Below are 26,657 nucleotides of genomic sequence, written 5' to 3' on the forward strand. Positions count from 1 at the left end.
CCGGAACACGTGTCTGGGGATGCTGTTGGTACTCTTGTTCACAGGAGAATTGCTTAGCATTTCGATGCTGGACTGCCCCATGGCAGGACAAAGACTGATATGTTTGGGATATTTCTTCTCTGTGAAAGATAGTGAGCTAAATACTCTGGGTAAGTCTCTCGTAACCAGGACTAATGTCTGGCAGAGAGACTCCCAGGACCCCCCCTTGTCAATTTGCATATTCAAGTAACTTTGGGTCTCACCCTAAGTTACTAGGGGAATCCAGACGTGGACCCCTTGCTCACTATTCTTAGAGAGGCACAGTTCCTCCCTACTGATGAGGTCCAACCAGATCGAAACACGTGTCTGGGGATGCTGTTGGTACTCTTGTTCAGAGGAGAATTGTCTAGCATTTCGGTGCTGGACTGCCCCAGGGCAGGACCAAGACTGATATGTTTGGGATATTTCTTCTCTCTGAAAGATAGTGAGCTAAATACTCTGGGTAAGTCTCTCGTAACCAGGACTAATGTCTGGCAGAGAGACTCCCAGGACCCCCCTTGTCAATTTGCATATTCATGTAATTTTGGGTCTCACCCTAAGTTACTAGGGGAATCTGGACGTGGACCCCTTGCTCACTATTCTTAGAGAGGCACAGCTCCTCCCTACTGATGAGGTCCAACCAGACCGAAACACGTGTCTGGGGATGCTGTTGGTACTCTCGTTCAGTGGAGAATTGCCTAGCATTTTGGTGCTGGACTGCCCCAGGGCAGGACAAAGTCTGATATGTTTGGGATATTTCTTCTCTGTGAAAGATAGTGAGCTAAAGACTCTGGGTAAGTCTCTCGTAACCAGGACTAATGTCTGGCAGAGAGACTCCCAGGACCCCCCTTATCAATTTGCATATTCAAGTAACTTTGGGTCTCACCCTAAGTTACTAGGGGAATCCAGATGTGGACCCCTTGCTCACTACTCTTAGAGAGGCACAGCTCCTCCCTACTGATGAGGTCCAACCAGACCGAAACACGTGTCTGGGGATGCTGTTGGTACTCTCGTTCAGTGGAGAATTGCCTAGCATTTTGGTGCTGGACTGCCCCAGGGCAGGACAAAGTCTGATATGTTTGGGATATTTCTTCTCTGTGAAAGATAGTGAGCTAAAGACTCTGGGTAAGTCTCTCGTAACCAGGACTAATGTCTGGCAGAGAGACTCCCAGGACCCCCCTTATCAATTTGCATATTCAAGTAACTTTGGGTCTCACCCTAAGTTACTAGGGGAATCCAGATGTGGACCCCTTGCTCACTATTCTTAGAGAGGCACAGCTCCTCCCTACTGATGAGGTCCAACCAGACCGAAACACGTGTCTGGGGATGCTGTTGGTACTCTTGTTCAGAGGAGAATTGTCTAGCATTTCGGTGCTGGACTGCCCCAGGGCAGGACCAAGACTGATATGTTTGGGATATTTCTTCTCTCTGAAAGATAGTGAGCTAAATACTCTGGGTAAGTCTCTCGTAACCAGGACTAATGTCTGGCAGAGAGACTCCCAGGACCCCCCTTGTCAATTTGCATATTCAAGTAACTTTGGGTCTCACCCTAAGTTACTAGGGGAATCCATACGTCGACCCCTTGCTCACTATTCTTAGAGAGGCACAGCTCCTCCCTGCTGATGAGGTCCAACCAGACTGAAACACGTGTCTGGGGATGCTGTTGGTACTCTTGTTCAGAGAATAATTGCCTAGCATTTTGGTGCCGGACTGCCCTAGGGCAGGACAAAGTCTGATATGTTTGGGATATTTCTTCTCTGTGAAAGATAGTGAGCTAAAGACTCTGGGTAAGTCTCTCGTAACCAGGACTAATGTCTGGCAGAGAGACTCCCAGGACCCCCCTTATCAATTTGCATATTCAAGTAACTTTGGGTCTCACCCTAAGTTACTAGGGGAATCCAGATGTGGACCCCTTGCTCACTATTCTTAGAGAGGCACAGCTCCTCCCTACTGATGAGGTCCAACCAGACCGAAACACGTGTCGGGGGATGCTGTTGGTACTCTTGTTCAGAGGAGAATTGCCTAGCATTTTGGTGCTGCACTGCCCCAGGGCAGGACAAAGACTGATATGTTTGGGATATTTCTTCTCTGTGAAAGATAGTGAGCTAAAGACTCTGGGTAAGTCTCTCGTAACCAGGACTAATGTCTGGCAGAGAGACTCCCAGGACCCCCCTTGTCAATTTGCATATTCAAGAAACTTTGGGTCTCACCCTAAGTTACTAGGGGAATCCGGACATGGACCCCTTGCTCACTATTCATAGAGAGGCACAGCTCCTCCCTACTGATGAGGTCCAACCAGACCGGAACACGTGTCTGGGGATGCTGTTGGTACTCTTGTTCACAGGAGAATTGCCTAGCATTTCGGTGCTGGACTGCCCCAGGGCAGGACAAAGACTGATATGTTTGGGATATTTCTTCTCTGTGAAAGATAGTGAGCTAAAGACTCTGGGTAAGTCTCTCGTAACCAGGACTAATGTCTGGCAGAGAGACTCCCAGGACCCCCCTTATCAATTTGCATATTCAAGTAACTTTGGGTCTCACCCTAAGTTACTAGGGGAATCCAGATGTGGACCCCTTGCTCACTATTCTTAGAGAGGCACAGCTCCTCCCTACTGATGAGGTCCAACCAGACCGAAACACGTGTCTGGGGATGCTGTTGGTACTCTTGTATAGAGGAGAATTGCCTAGCATTTCGGTGCTGGACTGCCCCAGGGCAGGACAAAGACTGATATGTTTGGGATATTTCTTCTCTGTGAAAGATAGTGAGCTAAATAATCTGGGTAAGTCTCTCGTAACCAGCACTAATGTCTGGCAGAGAGACTCCCAGGACCCCCCTTGTCAATTTGCTTATTCAAGTAACTTTGGGTCTCACCCTAAATTACTAGGGGAATCCAGACGTTGACCCCGTGCTCACTATTCTTAGAGAGGCACAGCTCCTCCCTACTGATGAGGTCCAACCATACTGAAACATGTGTCTGGGGATGCTGTTGGTACTCTTGTTACAGAGGAGAATTGCCTAGCATTTTGGTGCTGGACTGCCCCAGGGCAGGACAAAGACTGATATGTTTGGGATATTTCTTCTCTGTGAAAGATAGTGAGCTAAAGACTCTGGGTAAGTCTCTCGTAACCAGGACTAATGTCTGGCAGAGAGACTCCCAGGACCCCCCTTGTCAATTTGCATATTCAAGTAACTTTGGGTCTCACCCTAAGTTACTAGGGGAATCCGGACATGGACCCCTTGCTCACTATTCTTAGAGAGGCACAGCTCCTCCCTACTGATGAGGTCCAACCAGACTGAAACACGTGTCTGGGAATGCTGTTGGTACTCTTGTTCAGAGGAGAATTGCCTAGCATTTCGGTGCTGGACTGCCCCAGGGCAGGACAAAGACTGATATGTTTGGGATATTTCTTCTCTGTGAAAGATAGTGAGCTAAAGACTCTGGGTAAGTCTCTCGTAATCAGGACTAATGTCTGGCAGAGAGACTCCCAGGACCCCCCTTGTCAATTTGCATATTCAAGTAACTTTGGGTCTCACCCTAAGTTACTAGGGGAATCCGGACATGGACCCCTTGCTCACTATTCTTAGAGAGGCACAGCTCCTCCCTACTGATGAGGTCCAACCAGACCGAAACACATGTCTGGAGATGCTGTTGGTACTCTTGTTCAGACGAGAATTGCTTAGCATTTTGGTGCTGGACTGCCCCAGGGCAGGACAAAGACTGATATGTTTGGGATATTTCTTCTCTGTGAAAGATAGTGAGCTAAAGACTCTGGGTAAGTCTCTCGTAACCAGGACTAATGTCTGGCAGAGAGACTCCCAGGACCCCCCTTGTCAATTTGCATATTCAAGAAACTTTGGGTCTCACCCTAAGTTACTAGGGGAATCCGGACATGGACCCCTTGCTCACTATTCATAGAGAGGCACAGCTCCTCCCTACTGATGAGGTCCAACCAGACCGGAACACGTGTCTGGGGATGCTGTTGGTACTCTTGTTCACAGGAGAATTGCCTAGCATTTCGGTGCTGGACTGCCCCAGGGCAGGACAAAGACTGATATGTTTGGGATATTTCTTCTCTGTGAAAGATAGTGAGCTAAAGACTCTGGGTAAGTCTCTCGTAACCAGGACTAATGTCTGGCAGAGAGACCCCCAGGACCCCCCTTGTCAATTTGCATATTCAAGTAACTTTGGGTCTCACCCTAAGTTACTAGGGGAATCCGGACGTGGACCCCTTGCTCACTATTCCTAGAGAGGCACAGCGCCTCCCTACTGATGAGGTCCAACGAGACCGAAACACATGTCTGGGGATGCTGTTGGTACTCTTGTTTAGAGGAGAATTGCCTAGCATTTCGGTGCTGGACTGCCCCAGGGCAGGACAAAGACTGATATGTTTGGGATATTTCTTCTCTGTGAAAGATAGTGAGCTAAATAATCTGGGTAAGTCTCTCGTAACCAGCACTAATGTCTGGCAGAGAGACTCCCAGGACCCCCCTTGTCAATTTGCTTATTCAAGTAACTTTGGGTCTCACCCTAAATTACTAGGGGAATCCAGACGTTGACCCCGTGCTCACTATTCTTAGAGAGGCACAGCTCCTCCCTACTGATGAGGTCCAACCAGACTGAAACATGTGTCTGGGGATGCTGTTGGTACTCTTGTTCAGAGGAGAATTGCCTAGCATTTTGGTGCTGGACTGCCCCAGGGCAGGACAAAGACTGTTATGTTTGGGATATTTCTTCTCTGTGAAAGATAGTGAGCTAAAGACTCTGGGTAAGTCTCTCGTAACCAGGACTAATGTCTGGCAGAGAGACTCCCAGGACCCCCCTTGTCAATTTGCATATTCAAGTAACTTTGGGTCTCACCCTAAGTTACTAGGGGAATCCGGACATGGACCCCTTGCTCACTATTCTTAGAGAGGCACAGCTCCTCCCTACTGATGAGGTCCAACCAGACTGAAACACGTGTCTGGGGATGCTGTTGGTACTCTTGTTCAGAGGAGAATTGCCTAGCATTTCGGTGCTGGACTGCCCCAGGGCAGGACAAAGACTGATATGTTTGGGATATTTCTTCTCTGTGAAAGATAGTGAGCTAAAGACTCTGGGTAAGTCTCTCGTAATCAGGACTAATGTCTGGCAGAGAGACTCCCAGGACCCCCCTTGTCAATTTGCATATTCAAGTAACTTTGGGTCTCACCCTAAGTTACTAGGGGAATCCGGACATGGACCCCTTGCTCACTATTCTTAGAGAGGCACAGCTCCTCCCTACTGATGAGGTCCAACCAGAACGAAACACGTGTCTGGGGATGCTGTTGGTACTCTTGTTCAGACGAGAATTGCCTAGCATTTCGGTGCTGGACTGCCCCAGGGCAGGACAAAGACTGATATGTTTGGGATATTTCTTCTCTGTGAAAGATAGTGAGCTAAATACTCTGGGTAAGTCTCTCGTAACCAGGACTAATGTCTGGCAGAGAGACTCCTACGACCCCACTTGTCAATTAGCAATAAGCCCGCATCAATCAAGGCGCCCCTGTGCTGAAAGCAGGACAGAGAGCACACTTTCCAAGAAAACAAAGAGAGCTGTGGATCTAAGGGAAGGGTTGGACCCCGGGGAAGAAGGGGTTCAAGCACACAGAGACAATAGGGAGTTAAACTCTACCAATCCAGTGTTTCAGGCCCAGTCTCCAGTCGAGTAGACTCCAGGGAAGGGTTCGAGGTCGTAAGAGGTCAGAACAGGCTGAGTGACGTCCCCGTGGATACCAGGTGAGCGTTACAGAACACAAAGCCTCACATCAAAATCCACCTGGGCGTCATGGAAAACGTCAAAACCGACCAGTTAGCCCACATGTTGGGGAAGCTACGTTCCGAAGTACATGCAGCCAGGCAGGAGACCAACACCCTAAGGAGAGAGCTGATAATTGACAAAGAACGCACTGATGATTTAAGCCGGCAACTTTTCCAGTCACAAGCAGGGCATGCACCATTGCCGGGAAGCGTGCCCTCGATGCCAGCACCATCAGCCAATCCCGTTCAGATAACCCTTCCTGGGGCAGTTCCCTTGGTCCCGCCCGAACGATTTACGGGGGATCCCAAGAGGTTTGCAACTTTCATGAACCAGTGCCACCTGCACTTCCTTTGTAGACCAGGGGCCTTTCCGAATGACCAATCACAGGTCGCTTTTGTGCTATCCTACCTGAGTGGTAGCACCGCAGACTGTTCTGTACCCTTTGTGGCCCAAGACAATCCTTTGCTGCATGACTTCAGGAGCTTTCAGCAGGAGATGGAAAAGCTGTTCGCCCGTCGTACTCATGGGTAGGCATTAGACAACGAACTTCTGTCCCTACGCCAAGGGAATCAAGACCTATTAACATACATAGCCACGTTCAATAGACTCATAGTTGAAGCAGAATGGCCAGTGGAGAAGAGAACCACGTTATTTCATCAGGGGTTGCGGGGGGAGCTCAAGGGTGGTCTCACACAAGTAGTGAACCCCCCGAAAGACTGCTCAGAATTCATTGACCTTGTTGTTCAACTGGGTCATAGGTTGCAGGACCGAAGAAGAGCAGATCGAACCAGACCGGAACCTCGTCCTATGTATGTGCATTCAAAGGACAATATTGCCCGCACAACGAAAGGTTCAGGAGAACCAATGCAAATTGGGGGGGGGTCAGATCCCCCTTGACTAAAGTGGAAAGGGATAAAAGGAGACAGATGCAGTTATGTCTGTACTGTGGAAGGTCAGGTCATTTTCTTAAAGAGTGCCCTGTGAAGCCACCAAGGAGGACGGTAGGGGCCACGGACAAGGAAGATACCATCAAGGAATCGGAAAACTCCCTAGCCCGGCAAGTGTAGGGGTCCACTTGTCGAGCGAAGAAAGTGAACTACAGACCTCCCATTTTGCACTATCTGTGGTCTTGATCAATCACCAACAACCATCTCGGATGCACGCAGTAAGAGCGTACATTGACAGTGGAGCCGTTGGGAATTACATCGACCAGGATCTTGCGGCAAAGATGGGGCTTCCGTTACGCCCTAAATCAACCACCGACACTGTTACCACTGTCGACTGCACGGAAATAGTTTCTGGTCCAGTATCCCAATGCACTGCAGCTTTAACCCTTCTATGCCAGGATTGACACCAAGAATCTATCATTTTCGACCTCATTAAGGCACTACAGTTCCGGTTGATTTTGGGAATGCCATGGTTGGTAACTCACAATCCTCAAATCGATTGGTGGGCAAAAGAATTGGCCTTTCCCGAGATTTGCGCCCACACATGTTATCGCCAAGAGAAACAACCAATAGACACCAGAACCTCCACGCTTGCGACTGTGGCAATCGGCACCCTACCAAGTGAATACCAGGACTTTCAAGATGTCTTTCAGAAAGAACAGGCTAATACCCTGCCACCGCTTAGACCATATGATTGCCAAATCAACCTGATACCGGCGCACAAATCCCTTGTGGGAAAATTTACGCACTCACGGAACCAGAAAACCAGCACCTGAAGGTCTCACGAATGTGGGGTAAACTATCCAAGAACAATTCGTCTGACCCAGACTCCCCTTCCTCCTCACCTGTCCGTGATTCCTCGGATGAGTCTTCTGAAGATATCTCCCTCCGGTTTCTCCAGGCATGCTCTGGCTTTTTTGGGCGAGTCTTAGGAAGAGCCCCGCCGTAGGCCACCCTGCCTAATAGCAGCCGGCCCGGCAGTGGGGACCTCCAGGGGGACCGCCCCACAACCAGGGAAAAGCAAGGCAGAAAAACCCTGGGACGGTGTTAAACTGCGGTTTCTTGAATGCAGTAGACTTCGTGGGACGAAAAGGCGTATCCAGTCTTTTCAGAAGGTGCTGAAGAGGATTCTTCTTAGGCAGCGACCCTGCCGCAGGAAGGTAGAAACTCCAATACCCAGAATACACTGGTGGGAGAACAAGACGCAAATGCGGGCTAACAGATGCGTAGTAGAAACACTAGGTAAGTGTAAGGGTGAAAACTCAGAGAAGACTCGGAGCGGAAGAACGCTCCGAAGGAAAGCGGAGGACAGTGGAGGGGCAGAATGGCGGCCGATAGATCAGAACAAACCGCTAGGAAAAAGGGAAGAAGGAGGCATGGAAAAGGAAAAGCAAAGGAGGCGGGAAGGCAGCGGGAAAACTAGGGGACACAGAACCAGCAGAACAGTGGACAGAGAACAAGCGTGTATACCCAAAGAAGGAGGGTATATGTACGTGATGCACCGTAAACAACTAGAGCGCTGCATTAGTTTCCACTCAGTAGCCCTTCTTCAATTTCCACCATAGTTTCCAGGGAAGGTGGATCGTGACAGAAGGCCTATCTTGACCAATACCTGGCCAACGGGTTCATCCGTCCCTCCAAGTCTCCAGCAGCCAGTCCTCTATTCTTTGTACCGAAAAAGGAGGGGGATTTGAGAACGTGCATCGACTATCGCGCACTGAACCAGATTACCGTAAAAAACAGCTACCCCCTGCCACTGATCCCTGAATTGCTTGATCTAGTGAAAGATGCCCAAATCCACACAAAACTAGACCTGAGGGGGGCATATCACCTTGTTCGCGTAAAACAGGGGGACGAATGGAAAACTGCTTTTCGCACCAAATACGGCTTATACGAATATCAAGTAATGCCCTTTGGCCTTTGCAACGCGCCTGCAGCATTTCAATACTTCATGAACGATGTCCTACAGGAATTGATTGATGTCTGTGCTCTAGTGTACAACAACGATATTCTAGTATATTCCGCATCAAAGCAGGACCACTTTAAACACGTCCGATCCGTATTGGAGAAACTCCGTCAACACCAGCTCTACGCCAAGCTCATAAAGTGCTCATTCCATGTCTCCGAGGTGGAATTCCTGGGCTTTATTCTCAGCCCGAATGGAATCCAAATGGATGTACAAAAGGTAGATGCTATCCTGAACTGGCCATCCCCAAATTCATTCAAAGGGGTTCAAAGTATGCTGGGTTTTGCAAACTTCTACCACTGGTTCATCCCAGGATTTTCGCAAATCGTGCATCCCATCACGTCATTGCTATGGAAAAGCAAAAAAAAGTTCCAGTGGACAACAGAAGCCGAGGAAGCTTTCCAGGAACTCAAAGCAAGATTCTCATCTGCCCCAATCTTACGCCACCCTCGCCCTGATCTCCCATACCTGGTGGAAACTGACGCCTCAAGCATGGCTATGGGAGCCGTCCTCTCACAAAAGGACCCCGAAACGGGCCAGTTACACCCTGTTGCCTTCTGGTCACGTAAATTCACACCCCTTGAACTCAATTACGCTATCACAGACAAAGCACTCCTGGCCATTAAGTCAGCCTTTAAGGCATGGTGGCACTACCTCTTGGATGCCAGACACACAATCACCGTAATAACTGACCACCGGAACCTCCAGTACCTAAAAACGGCAAAGGCCCAATCCTCACGACAACTACGTTGGGCTCTTTTTTTTGCTGAATATGACTACGTGATTACATTTCGACCAGGGGTGAAAAACGGGAAGGCTGATGCCCTTTACTGTATGGCGGTTGGAAGAGCAAGGGTATCAGACCCCTACCCAATAGCAATCATCCCGAGTGACAAGCTCCTAGGAATCACAGCAACCATAACTCAGAAAGAATTACATGAAGAAATCCAAAACCTGATGAGTTTGGAGCAATTACAAGCGTGGAGTGCACAAGGAGTACATTACATGATAAAAGATCAGTTGCCCTACTTCAGGAATCATTTATTCTTACCAAACCAAGAACTACAAGAACAAGTCATGTCCGGTTATCATGATTCCTTGATCTAGGGCCACCCCGGAATCGCTAAAACCCTAGCCAAGGTAAAACGAAATTATTGGTGGCCCACGTGGCGTAAAGACATTACCCAATTCATCCTATCTTGTGGAGTGTGTGCTCAAAACAAGTCATCCAAGCAGAAACCGGCTGGGCTATTACAACCATTGGAAATCCCACCAGCACCCTGGCACACGTTGTCCCTCGATTTTATTACTGACTTACCACCCAGTTAAGGGTTTAACACTATTCTTGTGGTTGTGGACCTATTTTCAAAAATGGCACATTTCATTCCTCTTAAGGGGCTTCCAAATGCTTCCACTCTGGCAAAGGTATTTCTTGAAGGCATCGTACGGCTCCATGGGTTTCCTTCAGTTTTTGTCTCAGACCGAGGTACTCAATTCGTATGTAACTTCTGGAGAAAATGCTGCTCTATGGCCCAGATCGACATCTGGCTATCCACCAGTCACCATCCCCAAACGGATGGTCAAACTGAGAGGACAAATCAGACGCTCGAGCAGTATCTGCGTTGCATGTTACACCAAGCTGAAGGAAGCTGGTTCGACCTATTATGGATAGCTGAATATGCTTATAATAATTCCCTGCACACCAGCACTGGGCAGACACCCTTTTATACCATGTATGGCAGGCACCCACGTACTTCTGAGTTGGACGTTCCTACAACCCTGTAAATGCCAGCAGTCAAAACTAGGCACACAACCATTTCTCAAACCTCTAAAAGGGCAGCTGAACGCCTACTTCAAGCTAAGAATCGCCAAAAGAAGTTTGCTGATCAACACCGAGCAAAGGCCCCCAACTACCAAGTGGGAGACAAAGTCTGGCTGGCGTCTAAACACGTGTCCATTAAAAGAACCCAAACTTTCCATCCAAGATACCTGGGTCCATTCACCGTCACCTCTGTGATAAATCCTGTGGCGGTCAGACTAGCTTTGCCGTCAAACATTCAGATTCATCCTGTGTTCCACGTGTCTCTCCTTAAACCTGTTCAACCTGGGACCCGGGTAGCAACGCCACCGCAGCCAGTAGTAGTCGCCGGGGAGCCAGAATTCGAAGTCAAAGACATCCTGGATTCAAAGTACGTCAGATCCAAATTATACTACTTAGTAGACTGGAAGGGGTATGGTCCACAAGACAGGACATGGGAGCCTTGTGAGTACATCCATGCACCTCGCTTGCTTAGACAATTTCATCAAAACCATCCAAACAAACCATGACCAGACAGAAGAGCCACCTTGAGAGGGGCCTTGGGGGGGAGTGCTGTCATGATTCCTGCCCCTCATGTCCCCAGCCCTCCAGGATGTCAGGCTGGAGCCAGGCCACGATCACCTACATGGCCCTCAAGGGCTTCTCCATCCCTCCAAAGACCCACTTGGAGTCAGACTTGATGCTTGTGGCACCAGACTCACTCACTCCCATAGGATAACACTGGGGATTGGACTTGTAGTGCTTTGATGGGGACAAGATGGATGCCCCCACATATTTCGGTTCCCAGAACTGCTTGTGCAGTCTAGTCTTTTGGGTGTGGTTCAGCCCAGAGACACCTGGGATACCCAGAGACTATTTAAGCCACGCCCAGGCTGAGAAACATGCTTTGTGTTTTCTGCACCTGCAGCGTGACACTCACCGTGTTCGGATTGGTCTCCAGTAGGCCTGCATCTTTCTTCTGCGCTCAGCTCCTGCAAGAACAAGAACACCATTAGGAACAGCCTTACCTTGCGGCGCTTCTGCCCATCATTCTCTCTTCTTCTGTTCTGCGGGCATCTTCGGCAGTGTCATTCCCATCCCGGCACGCCGCTTCCTAAGGAAAAGGGAAAAGAACAGAAAAAGGGCATTAGTAAGCATTCAGCTAATCTTCGCTTATTTTTAAAGACTGTACGAGCTTCAAACGCCTACCTGAATCCCAGCCGCTCTGGGGGAACTCTGTCTCCGGAACTTCTCATCCATCTGCAAGAGGGAAAAGACACTCCAGGTTAGCGTGGAAACATCTAGAGGCGCTGCATACCGCGCTTACTCACCGCATTTCTTCTTCATAACCGGCATCCACGCTGAAAATGTTGCGGCACCTAAAAGACACAGAAAAAGAACTCAGTTCAATACAAATACAAAAGGGTCGCATCGCGCATCGTGCTCTCACTCACCTTCAGCGCTACTCATCTGAGCAGCACGTCGCCATCCCCGGATGCTGGCCATCATCTAAGGAAGGAAAGGAACGAAGTTAGAGAACTGTTCAAAAGACTCATTATACTTACCTGTCGGACTCTCGCCAGTGAACTAACTAGGCAGCAACGAGCCCGCATCAACCAACGCGCCCCTGCGCTGAAAGCAGGATGGAGAGCACACTTTCCAAGAAAACAAGGTGAGCTGTGGATCTAAGGGAAGGGTTGGACCCCGGGGAAGAAGGGGTTCAAGCACACAGAGACAATAGAGAGTTAAACTCTACCAATCCTGTGTTTCAGGCCCAGTCTCCAGTCGAGTAGACTCCAGGGAAGGGTTCGAGGTTGTAAGAGGTCAGATCAGGGTGAGTGACGTTCCCGTGGATACCAGGTGAGCGTTACAATAGGACTGTCCCAATCCACAACCTCTGGTGCATGAAAGTCTGTCGCTAGGCAGATGTGTTGACCAGTGGTTCTCAGTATTTGGACAACCCTAGTCTGTTTCAGTGTTGCAGATCCATACCATTGTTGTGCTTGGGCTTGCGCCCAGCCTGAATCTTGGTTAAAAGGAGGGTTCCTGCAACAGTTCATCAGATCAACATTAAATTCAAGACTGCTACAACAAAGAGCAGCCTGTTGATGACCCGAGGATGACCCCTTCAGCTGACCAACATCGACTTCTGCTCCTCTGCCTGATCTCAGAAGACCCTCACTGGTGTTTTGACCCCTAGACCAGTGGGAACAACCAATCTCAACCTGTGCTCGAGGATCTGGGCCTTCTGAGCCTTCGGAAGTGTCTCAGGACCAACTGATGGACTGACCAGCTCTCTCCTGGGTTACCTCACTGCAGCCATCTTTGTTCTGATTAGAGTATTGGAACTTTGTAGATAGGTATTGTTATTTGGCATTTATATAGTGCTCTATATATCATTGGTATGATCTCAAAGTGCTTGTGAGTTGAACGACCTTGGTGACCGTAGTCCAGGTCAGTCGAGAGAGTAGGGTAGTATAGCGTGCTTGGGTGCCCTCATTATGTGTGCAGCTAGTGTGAATTGCCTAATGGTAGCTGCATCCTAACACTAGGTGTGGTGGTAGTGAGAGATCAGTTAAATGTGTGCAGTCAGGTAGTTGGTTTCCGAGATTGCATTCTGGCGGCATTAGGCCTGTGTCGGACGTGTATGTGTGCAGTTAGGCTTATTTATTTTAGCGGGGTATAGCCGCGTTCTAGCAGGATGTTGAGGTGCTCATGGAGTATTGTTCCTATGTGAGCAACTGGTCCGAAATTGATCCAGGAGTCCTTTGTCACAGGGGCTGCCCTAAGTGGTTGTCTTAAGTGGGTTTATGTCCACTAATCAGGGTGGGGGGGGGCATGCCTCACTAGTGGCTAATCACAGATGGTGGGAGGGCTGGGAGGCGGCTAGGGAAGTGGGGAGGAATGGAAGCAGGGAACGGGATGTGCGAGAAGCGGGTGGAAGATTCTTTTTAAAAAAAATATAGCGGCCTACAGCGGGTCTGGGGCTCAGGGGAGGAAAACACTCCCCCGCACTGCCAGATAGTAAGTGGCGTGCAGGCGAACACTGATTGGTCTAGGCCTGACTAGTGGCCAATCTCAGGTGGTGGGAGGCGGATATGGAAGTGGGGAGGAATGGAAGCCAGGGACGGGTTGCGCAACGAGTGGGCTGGAGATTCTTTTTTTAAATATGGCGACCTACAGCGGGTCGGGGGGCTAAGGGGAGGCAAACACTCACCTGCACTGCCAGATATTAAGTGGCGTGTAGGCGAGCACAGAGGGGGCTAGGCCTCACTAGTGGCCAATCACAGGTGATGGGAGGCGGATATGGAAGTGCGGAGGAATGTAAGCCGGGGACGGGTTGTGCGAGAAGCGGGCTGGAGATTATTTTTTTAAAAAAAAGATAGCATCCTATAGCGGGCCGGGCGCCTCGGGCGAGGCAAACACTCACCTGCGCTGCCAGATAGTAGGTGGCATGTAGGTGAGCACTGCAGGGGGCTAGGCCTAACTAGTGGCCAATCACAGGTGGTGGGAGGGCTGGAAGGGGGATAGGGAAGTGGTGAGGAATGGAAGCCGAGGACGGATTGCGCGAGGAGCGGGCTGGAGAATCTTTTTTTTGGTAAAAATATAGCGGCCTACAGCGGGTCTGGGGTCTCAGGGGAGGCAAACACTGACCTGCTCTGCCAGATAGTAAGTGGCGTGCAGGCGAGCACCGATGGGGCTAGGCCTCACTAGTGGCCAATCACAGGTGGTGGGAGGGCTGGGAGGCGGATACAGAAGTGGGGAGTAATGGAAGCCAGGGACGGGTTGCCCGAGGAGCAGACTGGAGAGTCTTTTTTTAAAAAATATAACAGCCTAAAGCGGGACAGAGGGCTCAGGGGAGGCAAACACTCACATCCACTGCCAGATAGTAGGTGGCATGCAGGTGAGCACCGAGGGGGATAGACCTCACTAGTGGCCAATCAGAGGTGGTGGGAGGGCTGGGAGGCAGATAGGGAAGTGGGGAGGAATGAAAGCTAGGGACGGGTTGAGCTAGGAGCAGGCTGGAGATTAATTTTGTTTTTTTTAAACATAGTGGCCTACAGCGGGTCAGGGGGCTCAGTGGAGGCAAACACTCACGTGCACTGCCAGATCTTCAGCATATGCTACAAGTCGCCCACTCTTGCATTTCCTGCCATCTCACATCAAGGAAAGCTGTGCTGGGGCTGCTTTTGTATTCACTGTTGTACGATTGCTTGCCGCCACATGACCGTGGTGACCTTCGTTGGAGCACTCCTTCAATCCTATGAGGAGTCCAGAGGGGGTCTGCACCCCAGAAGTCTTCATCTGTCTTTGTTTGGATCCTCTTTTGGAAGTTGACTGGAACCCATTGCTGTGCAATGCGACCAACTCCCGATATGGAAAGTGATCTCTGCACCCATGACTCCTGGGCCTTCCTCGCCTGAACCAAATGCAGAGAATTGTGCCCCAATAGATTTTGGAAGACCTGCAGTGGTGTCTGGAAGAACCAGAGCCCGGGGAGTAAACTAACATACCTGTTTCTGTCCCCTCTGCTCTCCTGGGGGTGGTATTCAGCAGGAGGATCTCATGGGGAGCAGGGAGCCCACAGAGAGCAGTTGTGAAACTGGGAGAATGCAGTATCTCTTTAACTCACCCACCTTACCCTCACAGCCCTTCCCATCTCGCAATACCTAATATCCCCATATGCTTTTGCAAGACATCTCCGATATAAACCACTGGGACGAGGAAGAGGCAACGAGTAATGAGGATCACCAACCTGAATGCCGGCATATGCTCTAGCCTCTGCAGTAACGTGATTGACTAGCTCTCATTTAAAGACAGCGAGGGACGAGAACAAGGGCATCTACCTTCCCTGCTCGATGCAGACCGATATTGTGGCAGGAGCCGCGCAGACACATGGGGAAGAGAAGCTGGCAGCGTCCCGGAGTGAAGCAGACCCACAGAAGGTGCAGGAAGTGGGAAGGGAACCAGAGAGTATAAAAACTACCCACTGGGAATCGGAGCTGCCGCGCTGTCCACAAGGCACCGGCAGACTGCAGGGGAAGCCTGTGAGTGACCAAGAAAAGTCCTGCTGCTACAGAAAGACTGGCAAAACCCTTGGGAGACTCGCAAACCATTGGAGTTAGCCATGGCCTTACAGGTATCAGGGTGGCTAGTGTGGCAGTTGGGGAGACCCAGATAGCATGTGGGGCAAGAAATACTCACTGGGAAAGGGTGGCAAGGATAATGGGGTCTGGGACCCACATCAGAAGGACATATCCCGACTGACAGACAGAAGGGATGTGCACAGACCTTGGCAGGAGAGTAAACCAGGGCTGTGGGCAGAAGTGAAGCAAAAGCAAGAGAACATTGGGAATAACCTAGAGAAAGGGGTCTGGGACCCGCATCAGAACAGCATACCCTGACTAACTATAAGAGGGAACAGAAACTTTGGGGAAACACACAGTGTTCACATACATTGGCAGTAGAGTAACCAGGGCTGTGGAACAGAGAGAGAAGGGATGATAAAGACATTGTGAGTAGACCAGAGAAGAGAGTCTTGAACTGTTATTGGGGAATTGCTCCCCAAATGCTTTCAAAGAGGAATACAAGTTTGCATATGTAAATGACACTCATAGAGCTTGGCAGGAGAGTAAACCAAGGCTGTGGGTGCAAGTGAAACCAGAAAACCCGATTTGGGAAAACAAGAGCGTGGTGTACCCCACTTGGCAGGGGAGTTCACCAAGAGGAGGGGTACTGAGAATAGGGCTTGAGGCCTGCAGTAACTGAGAAAGAAAAAACACAGCACAGCTTGGGAGAACACCAGGCTATTTTACAATACAGCAATACCTAGCAGGCAGTCTCTATCCTAGAAAACAGGTTTGAATAATCTTGGAAGGACTCTGGGGAAATGGGGTGAACCCCTCAAGTCCAATGGAGCCTTTATTTACTTTCTACACCTTTTTGGATCTTTTGGGTGTTGTCTACAAGGTCGGGCTGCAGGTTGGCAGTCGAGATTCATTTTCCCTTTTAACCTTTTCTTAAATTAAGCTTTGAGGGATAGGTTAGGATTTGGACACAGGATGGTGAACTTTAATTTTGAACATTCTGACAACAACAGTTTCATTAGTTAGTTTTATTGAAATTGGGAACCCCCTTTTAAAATTAGGGACAGTTAGGATTTCCTCCAACCCCCCACCTTTTATTTTGAGAATAAAAGTCTTTGATAATCAACATGTCACCTTTGTGTCTGTCCCTAACTCCTACCACCTCACAGACACACTGCCATCTTTCAAGGGTGTGAAAGCACTAGCTTTGATTTGTATTAATATAAAAGGATGTGGATAATTCTGTTTCTGAAGAGGGCATCTTATAATCAGACCTCACTTTATAAAGCTTCACGCCAACAACATTATGCATCCATGTACCTGTGCTGCACCATTGTCCTGACAACTGCAGCAAATGCTGTTCAGTGGCATTGGGCAGGATCAAAGGTTACATGTGTATCCCTGACAGACAGTGTGACCAAAAGTCATCCTCACCTCTGACTTAATATATAATAATTATTCCTCAGTCTGGTGGAGGAGTAATCTCTAAGAAAAATATTTAGCTGGTTATGGCATGGTGACTGATAAGAGCACGCAATTATAAAAGCCACAATAATCTGATATCATACAAATGTCAACTATGTGAGCTCAGTTCAGTGATGTCAAGGTGATGTATATTCACGTATAGCATGACTTTGTACTGCTTCCAATAAGACACTCGTGAGTATGCTGCCTTCCTTTGATTCCCTGGAAGGGTAACACCTCACCTCAGGCACCAATGTTTTCACCAGAAGATCTCATGGGAAACATGCCTCAAAGAGGCTCTCACATAACAATAGCCAATCTCACATCAGGGTGTTGCACTGCATCGGGCATTTGAAGTACGTTGTCATGGGAAAGGGTGGAGTTAGAGTAGTCATAGAGGGAAAATTGGATCCTTGGAAGGAGTTACCCATCTTGCTTTTCTGTTTGGCATCTTTTACATCCTGTCCCCTCATTTCCTTCAGGTTAAGGAACTCTGGTTATGATGCAAGAAGGCAAGGTCCACTTGTTACAGTGACCGGAATGGGTACTGTGAATGGGTACTGTGAGAAAGGCATGGTGCTCAGAGGTAGACACAGACACAAGGACACAAGGATACAAGTTTCAAACGAAAATAATCTGTCTGTGTCAAACCTACGTTTAGCCTCATGTTCTAACTTAACAATGTTTAGGGTATTGGATAAAGTACTTAAGTGTCTCAAAAGAATATCAGAATGGTCATGGAGCTTCTTCTGATCTCCCTTTCCCAAGCTTAAGTGACTTGGGTTATACAAAAGATCAGTTTGTTCCAAACAGTTCACAAAAAGACAGTTCAATAGTTTTCTTATTCGGCACAGTTCATGAACTTCTCTCAGGCTTGCGTTGCCTGATTCAATGCTTTCTAGCATAACACCATTCAACTTTAATAATGTTCCTGGGTGGATCTTTCCGGCTTTACTCACTGCAGCTTAGGGCCTCTTTACTTGTTCCATGAATTCCTGTGATGTCACTTCGGGATGGGTCAAATGACATCACTTCCTGTGATGTCATTAGAAGCCAAGGGTCATTTGATGCCACTTCCACTACCCCATGCATTTTGGTGAAATGAAGTCCCTGCACAAGTTTTACTTCTTTGTTTCCATCTGAAACGTGCTCCTTACCACCCGACATGTTCCACTCTCTTGTTAACTCATTTAATCACTGAGTTCTGTTTCATCCGATGCCCATCGGGATCCTGCTTCACTCAAATTTCTCTTCCATAGCCTATCCCGTCGGCTTTCACTTTCATTTACTTTATTCAACTTGCTTTTCACCTCAGTGATACTTTGTTTAACTTTTGCAGTTCACAGAGACTTACGACAATGAGGTATTCCACAGGACCACTCTGTTACTTTGTTTCATCACAGTTCAACACAATCAAAACTTTCTTTCAATGCGTCTCGCTTCTTACGCGTAACCTTCCTTGCAACTTGGTAATCATTTGTGTTGTTACAAACTGGGCTCTCTCATCACTTTGAACTCACCAGCTGTACTTTAACAATGTGTCCTTCACAACTCTTTCATCCGAGGTCATGATCTCTCCCCTCCTGCCCCTCAGACTTTCTGGGCGGCTTCGCTGTCCCAGGGAAACAAGTAACCTCTTGGCACAAAGTTCTGAGAGATTAACCAGCTTCTCGGCTTCCTTTGATTAACTCTTTCTGCTTCTTGGAGACACGACGCTTGCCACGCTTTCTCTTGCTTCAACCTGCATCCTTGTAGCGTCTCAGCATCACGTTCTCTCAAGCCTGGTTCTCAATAGCTTCTGCTCAGCTGTTCGCCATCTCGCCGGCTCTCCTTCTCGAACTCGCCTTTGCCTTCCTGGCTTTCCGTGCTCTATTTGTGAATATGAGTTCTACCTTTAATACTTCGTTTTGTTCTCAATTCGATTCAGGTGTTTGTGGTAGTAGCAAAGTGCCTAACCCTGCATTTCCTCATTAAAGGGACATACATAGAAAGAGAAAAGTCCTTTTGAGTGTAGGTTTTCCGTTGTTATTAAGACAGGAGAAACATTGAGTGCTCTGGGGAAAACAGGAATCTGGCTGACAGTAGGCTCAGATGATGTCGGGTGGGGGGTTATTTGTAAGGGGCGGATACCATGTCGCACCCTCAGGTAATCCCTTCAAAATCCCAAGGGACCCTTCACCCAGGTGATCCTCCCTCACTTTTCCACCCCCAGGGTCCGAATCTAAAAGGGATAGCCCTCCCCTGGCCATCTGTTTGGAAGATCCCCCAGGAGTGGGAAGAGAGCATCCCTTAGGCTTTTCACAGTACCCCTGCAATAGTCTTGCTTTTGTCTAATCCCCTGTAACATGTTACCTTTACACGGAATGGGTCACCTACTCCATCCTTGATTAATCTGTGGACTTTCAAGAAGACAAGAAGAATTCACTGGACCTCTTTTGGCAGTGCAGTCCATTCCAAAGTCCTCCAACAGTGAGGTGAAGAGAGAAGGCTTCCAATACAGAGGAGAGCTATGTCCCCTAATCATTCCCAGGGAACAGTGGGGGTGGCTGCTCTTTGGACCAAGGTCTGCCCCTGTGCCAGCTGCACTGGAACTAAGCCTCTTACTGGCACACACAAGCACCCTTGAATTGGAATGTGGTACAGAATGACTTACCCTGTCATAGAACCGCTAGTTCGGGACTCCCAGAAACCAGAAAGTTCAAAAGCAGCAGGGTTCCTGTTGGCAGAGCTTTGAACCACGTTTATTATCCTCGAGCTTCTAGGACCCATAGTGCTGCTTTTGGAATGCCATACTTCACTTCTCACTTGCATCTGCAACACAGTTTGATGGCACTTTGCACCAGTAGTGCTCCTTCAGCCTCAACATGAACTCTGGCTCACAGATGCAGAAGCCTTCAACTCACTGCTTCTTTGAGCACCACATCAAACAAACAGAACTTTGCTTCGACCCAACTTGAACGTCACCTCAAACCGTTGTAAGTCATTGTGACGTGCACCAACTCGACCCAGTGGTAACATCATCTCGAACCGACCTGACCGCAATCCAAACTTGTCAGACCCTTCAAACCTCACCACATCATAAGCGAACTGAAACCCGCAAAGAGCTGACTCATCTGACTCAACTGACTCATCACCAGGATCAATGTGAATTTCAAACACAGTTCAACCGCAAAGAGAGCACAGAGAAGCCTAGTTCAACACTATCAAAGGACCCACTATCAAGAACAAGGTATGCTAATAGGTTCTGTCCTACTATTTACTTGTCCTACTTATTACTTGTCTACTTTTTGGACCATCATAACTTACAAGCTCCCTTTTCATTTCTTTTCTTGAAACGTATAGTCTTTGAATAGTGACATTGATGCAATTGTTTGCCTGATCATCCCTGCTCCAGGATCTAGAGTGCTGTTGTTCTATACCGGTTATGCTTTTTTTGTGATCTTTCTAAAGGGATGGGTTTTTGCTTGTGTTTCCAGTCACTTGATTGAATTCTCTTAGATTGTCTAATTAAAGTACACATATTTTGATATACTATTGTTTGGACATTCCTTTATTTTTATTGTCTTTGTACTATTGCTGTTTGTGTTGCTACTGTCATCGCTTATCAGCCCTCCAGAGAGTATAGCCTGCCCATGGCCCAAGGTACCACAAAAGGCCAAGGAGGTATACCGGTTGGGCTGTGTCTATTTTGCCTTCGAGGTTGGGATTACTGTTGGTTACGTAGTAGTGTGGGCTGTGTGGGCAGGTTAGCCACTGCTCATTCCTGTACTCCTGCAGAGCAGTAGCCAATTCATCATATAGCAAGAATCTAGACCTGCTCTTTATGTTTCATACAAACAAAAGGCTTGCACTTGGCAGTGGAATCTGCTAGTTTGGATGAATAACCAAGGTCCTGTGGTGTCAGTGCATTTCTTTAAAGGTATTGGACTTGCATAGGTTAGCAGTGGACCAATATCACCCAAATAAAAATGAAGGCAAAAGAAACTCCTGGAGAATTACGCCAAGTATGTGTTAATGATGGTATGTGATTTAGACTACGTCCTGATTTGATAAAGGCAAACCCACCAAAACACGTGTCATCAGGAAGGGCTTTTTGTTTAATGAGATAATTAAAATGTACAAGTTCTAACAACTTGGCACAGTTCTCCGGGAGTTTCTTTTGCCTTCATACTTTGGTGATTTGTGGCTTTTTCTCCACCTACTCCAGTGAGACACGACAGATTTCAACCACCAAACTGATAACAAATATCTGACGGACGCAAGAATACCAGGTATCTACAAGTGTCGCAGTCTAGGGAAAGCCACCTTTATGTGTTTTACTATCCCCCACATAAGTAGCCTACCATTGGCATATGCTGCATGACCATCACTTTCATGAATAAAATATTGTCCTGAAAAATGAAATAGTATTTGTCTTTGATGATTTGCAGGACTATCCATGGCATAGTCATTGTGTCAAACAAAACAATGATATTAAAGACTTTGCATTTGATTGCCCACTCTGTCTCTTGTTGAAAGTAATGTATGCTGACCACTCTTTACCATTCTTCCATAGCAGTAACTGAAGCACAGTTTTTATCTGCAAGTACAACTAACAGCTCTTCACCAGAATCAACAGTCACCCTTAAAAGTGTATCACAGCAAACAAATGCAACATCTGCAATGCCATCATCATCACTTCAATCGATGCAGAGACTGGACACCACACCATTGAAACTAGACAGTAATCCCGAGGCATCATCCCTAATGACTAAGGAAACCACTCTGCTGGGATCATCTGTTCCTGAAACAGCTATGGCCACATTAGCCACAACACCTTTGGCACCTCCTCTGGCTATTTCTGGAGATCCAATAGTATCGGCATCAGATATTGTTACTACAGCATATTCAAATATCACCACAACAGCAGATCTGGCATTGCCCACAACAGTAGGGCTAACTAGTTCCACAATTTTGGAATCACCAACAGTCACTACTAAAGCAAGTGTGATAAAAACATCTGCATCAACTACAACCACAGAAGATAAGCCATTCATGGTCATATTTGAGAAACCAGTCACAAAGGAAGCTCTGAGTACCACAGTGGCACTATTCACAACAATGGCACTGTCTTTCGTCACAATGTTCCCAACTGAAGAGTCCAAAGTCACAAATATTGAGACAGCCGTTTTGCCCTCATTGGGACTAACCTTGGCCAACACTTTCGAAACTGCCATGGTTACAAATGAGGGCTTAAGCATGCCACAACCTGAGGAGACCACAGTGTCCATAACTCAAGCCATAACCCTTGCACCAAGCACACCCAATCCTGATGAACATAACCCAACAGTATTGCCAACAGTAAGTCTAGTGCCATTATTCACCACCACTACTGAACTGCCAGCTATGCTAACACAGATGCAAACACATATGCCCACAATTTCACCTTTTGAAGGGGCACCAGTCACCACCTTAATAACAATGCTAACTATGACCCCAACAACAATCCTAACCGGGGACATAACAACAGTGGAAGAATCGGAGGCTGCATTAATATCAACCACAACACCTACAACAACCACAACAACCACAATAACTACAACCACCACAAAGGAGCCAGGAATACTATCAGGTACATCATATCCTTTAATGAATAAGCAATGTATGTTTGTTCAGCAATGTGTTTTGTCCCAAACATTTCACCTTGTCTATATATGTATCTGTGGATATGTCTTCTGACTCGTAGTAACATGATACAGCGATACGTTTTTATATTTTACTTCATGCCAGGTTCTGTGGCCTGAAAGTTCTGCAGTATTAGATGCTAGTCCCCAGTGGTATGGTTAAAATAGATGAGGAGCTTTAGGCTACATGTTGGTGCAAATTAGCGATGTGTTCTAGTAACAATCAGGATAGCATAACGCTGAGCCAGTTTCTAAGGTGCCCTGTAAACAGTTCAAGTCTCACCTGGACTTATGGCTGTTTTGCTTATGGTGCTCATTTAATTCTTCATGAAGTGGCACGTTTCCAGTTTCAGAGCACAAAGGGCTGTAGCAAATCACTTGTGAAATGTACTTTTAAAAATTGGAAATGGAGCAACTGGAAAAAGGATCAGCCACCCGTTTGTGGTTTCTCATATGGACAAAGTTCCTCCATCTCAGCATATAAACTTTGAACCCTCATGGAGGTAGAAAGATACCTGGTGCATGTCCTGAATCTAAAGGGTATATGTGGAGTTCATATACAGTAGTGTTTGGGGTTCTAGTATCACACTAAGTGGACGGACCTTCATCCCCTTTATCAAGATTCTCAGAAAATTGACCTTATTATAGGAGCACTCAAGTCAAAAGGTCACTCAAAGTAGGTTATCTTGAAGCTAAGAGAATTTGATGAGCTGTTTACCCAGGTTAATTTGCACCAGCTACTGTAGGTTATGTAATCCAGTCTCACATTTGTGACACTCCCAGTAATGTTTGCTAGCTTGCATGCATGTCTGGCCTAAATACTACTGAAAACTTGTGCTGTACTGGCAGATGCTCAAGATATTTGTTTCAGTGTCTTTGTGCCCAAATTCGTATTACCAATTTTTTGTGCAGCCCATTTATAGAGGTAGAATGAATTGCAATGTTGACATGTTTATGATTTGCCTCATAGCTGTCACTCCAGGGATAGCTATATGGGGAAAATGGGCCTCATTACGAGGTGGCCGGTAAGGGTTAACGGGCACCGGTAAGGAGACCGGTGCCAGTAAACCCATACCGCCCTATTCCGAGGTCCCTTAGGGGATCCTGCTATGGGCGCCTGGTTTTACCAGGCGCCCCTAGCGGGAGCCGCTAAGGGACCAGGGAGCTAATAACAGGCCCGCAATTAGCGGGCCCATTATAAGCTCCATTTCCATTCCCATTGAGCCCAATGGGGGCTCGTGTGGGAATGGGGAATGGTTCTCAGAATGGGAATTTACCGGGTCCTCCAAGGTTGGAATGAACCGGTTAGGCCCTATTTCGAGAACCCGGACCCGGATTGCGGTAAGGGGGTAGCCATGGTGCTATTAGCACCATGGCTACCTCGTAATGAGGCCCATGTGTTGTTATGAAGTGGGGGGTGGTATCTATGGAGGATTACATCTATGTGAGTAAAGTCACTTGTAGCAGATTGCCATCTAAATTCTCTCAAATTGAGGTGAGTCATAACCGTTTCTGCCTGCAAATCTAATGGGATCACTGTAGCTAGTAACTACTTTAGTGCTTCTTTAATTGTGGCTTGCCTACAATGAAAGCAGGTTTGCGAAGGAGAAAGTAACACAGACGTATTGTATAGGACATTGAGGGCCATGTCAGAGTCAAACAAGTGGTCAAAGTTCCCCCTATCTAAACCTTGCCCCATGAAGCTGATCTAGAACAAAATCAGCTGTGTAAAGTTTTAACACACATCTTGTCCATGTGTGCCCCTTTTGGCCACTTGATTTCTCAGCAGTAGAGCATCTCACTGCATTGGCCTGAATGAATGTACTTTATAATTGTTGCAATTAATTCCACCTTTGCGAGTTTTGTACATCCGGGACTTTGACTTTGTGGAACCACTCGATTGCGCAAACCACAATGTTTTGCTTATTCACTTCACTGCTTCTTAGCTGAAACGGCTTATATGATTAGTTCCCAATGGGAAAATATCTCAACATTGGAATACGAGTTGGACGTTCAGGAAGGCCAACGAATGACAGTGGAAAGCAACAAGGGTCAAAACCCCATTGAAAATAACTACAACAGTAGAGGGAAAAATAGTCACACGAAATGTGTCACAGGATGATGCCCAGTATGTGCTGAAATGGCTATTGGATTCTTTAACTATCAAGAGTCTGTCACAGCGATGAAGATGGTCAATGGCTACCTGGAATACACAGGGTTATACACCCTTGTTGAATACGACCGGCTCTCTTGAAATTTGTTGGCCAACATCTTTTTATTACAGGAAAGTTGGTTAACAACTTGCCTCTGTGTTGATGGTTACCCCATTTCCCAAGTTTTAGCCAAGAAGGGGGAATTAGGTAGACCTTACGGTGGGTTGATTATAGGGGTAAAGAACAATTTGAATACATTAAAATTGAAAGCTTCAAAAAATGTGGAGAACATTTTGGCAGAGGAAATTATATTTGCTGCTCACACGCAGAGACTATAGAAATTGAATATATACGACCCTATAGGTGGTGCACTCACAGAAGTTGTGTTTGAAAATATCTCTGACTGAGTTAATGGCAAATTGGATACAAGGGGACAATGGTGACATTGTTATATTCGGGGGATTCCCGAGTGTGGACAAATGTATGGAACCCAAATATGTGAACAGTAAAAGTTCTATGTTGAGTGTACTGCAAACAAGCAAGGCCACTTAGGAGGTCATGCCTGAATGATTGGGAGTTAGTCATGCTAAATGGTTGCACGAATGGTGACTGTCCTGGGAATATTACCTTGGCCTGTGGGCAGAAGGAAGCCACTCTAGACTATCTATTTGTCAGTCGGAATCTCTAGCCATATGTCTATAAATTGCATGTGGAAAATAACCAATATAGCAATCATGCAGTATTAAGCACTGTCTTTCTCCTAAATTGGCGGATTGGCGGACTTGGCTTTGCTACTGCAGGTTACATAATCGAGCAGCCTGCCCCTGCTCACCACGTTTTAGCTCGTGTGATTGCAGGTGAGCATTGCCTCCTGTCTGCTGCCTCGACCCCCTGAAATAGTATTTTGCTGTTTGTGTGGAGTTTCCTGAATTATGTACTGCGAGCGCAGCTTCCCTGTCCCTCCCACCCGCTTTGTTTGAATTCTAGGTGTTTCTCAAACTACTGCTGTGTTTCAATTCTTTTTTGTTTTTTTTATAACGCACCTAAGCACTGCATGGTCTTGCTTCCAAGACAAGCACATTGCCCCTGCGTTATCCTCCGTTCACCATTCTAGGTACTTCTCCCACTATGGCTGTGTTTCAATTCCAGGTGTTTTTCACCCACTATTGCTTTGTTTCAATTCTAGGTGTTTCTCTCACTACTGCTGTGTTTCAATTCTAGGGGGGGTCATTATGAGTTGGGCGGTAAGGGATACCGGGTACCGGTAAGGAGACCGGTGCCAGTAATCCCTTACCGCCCAATTCTGAGGTCCCTTAGCGGGAGCCGTAAAGGACGTGTTTTACGGGTCCCGCTAAGGGACCAGGGCGCTAATAACGTGCCTGCTATTCGCGGGCCCGTTATTAACGCCTTCTCCATTCCCATTGAGCCCTATGGGGGCTCATTGGGAATGGGGAATGGTTGGTTGAATGGGGACTTTCCGGGTCCGCACAGGTCGGAATGTCCAGGTAAATCCCCATTCAACCAAACCGGTGCCGGACCCGGTATCGGAGGCAGCCATGGCGCAAATAGCGCCATGGCTACCTCCAATCACGGAATGAGGGCCTAGGTGTCTCTCCCACTACGGCTGTGTTTTTATTCTAGGTTGCCCATTCCACCACTGCTTGCTTCAACCCAAAGTGCTTTTCCTGCTTCTGATATATTTCAAATCTAGGTTGCCTATCCCATTTATCGCTGTGTTTCAGTTTGAGGTGTTTCTAGGTATTTGTCACTGCTGGCCTGTTTC

General features: G+C 47.5%; 1 protein-coding gene across 3 annotated transcripts in view; it reads left to right on the forward strand.

Moving 5' to 3' along the window:
* The window catches only part of LOC138582145 (alpha-tectorin-like), a 402,447-nt gene that overhangs the window by 59,732 nt on the left and 316,058 nt on the right, over nucleotides 1-26,657 (forward strand). For 2 of the 3 annotated variants that reach the window (XM_069653169.1, XM_069653170.1), the window contains exon 3: nucleotides 21,614-22,669. In XM_069653169.1, coding sequence (XP_069509270.1) covers nucleotides 21,614-22,669 — 1,056 coding nt within the window. The remainder of the gene's footprint in view (nucleotides 1-21,613; nucleotides 22,670-26,657) is intronic. The other variant, XM_069653171.1, reaches the window with a different exon arrangement.

Source organism: Ambystoma mexicanum, chromosome 3q, assembly GCF_040938575.1.
Source record: "Ambystoma mexicanum isolate Mex_15411 chromosome 3q, UKY_AmexF1_1, whole genome shotgun sequence".
Lineage (NCBI taxonomy): Eukaryota > Metazoa > Chordata > Amphibia > Caudata > Ambystomatidae > Ambystoma > Ambystoma mexicanum.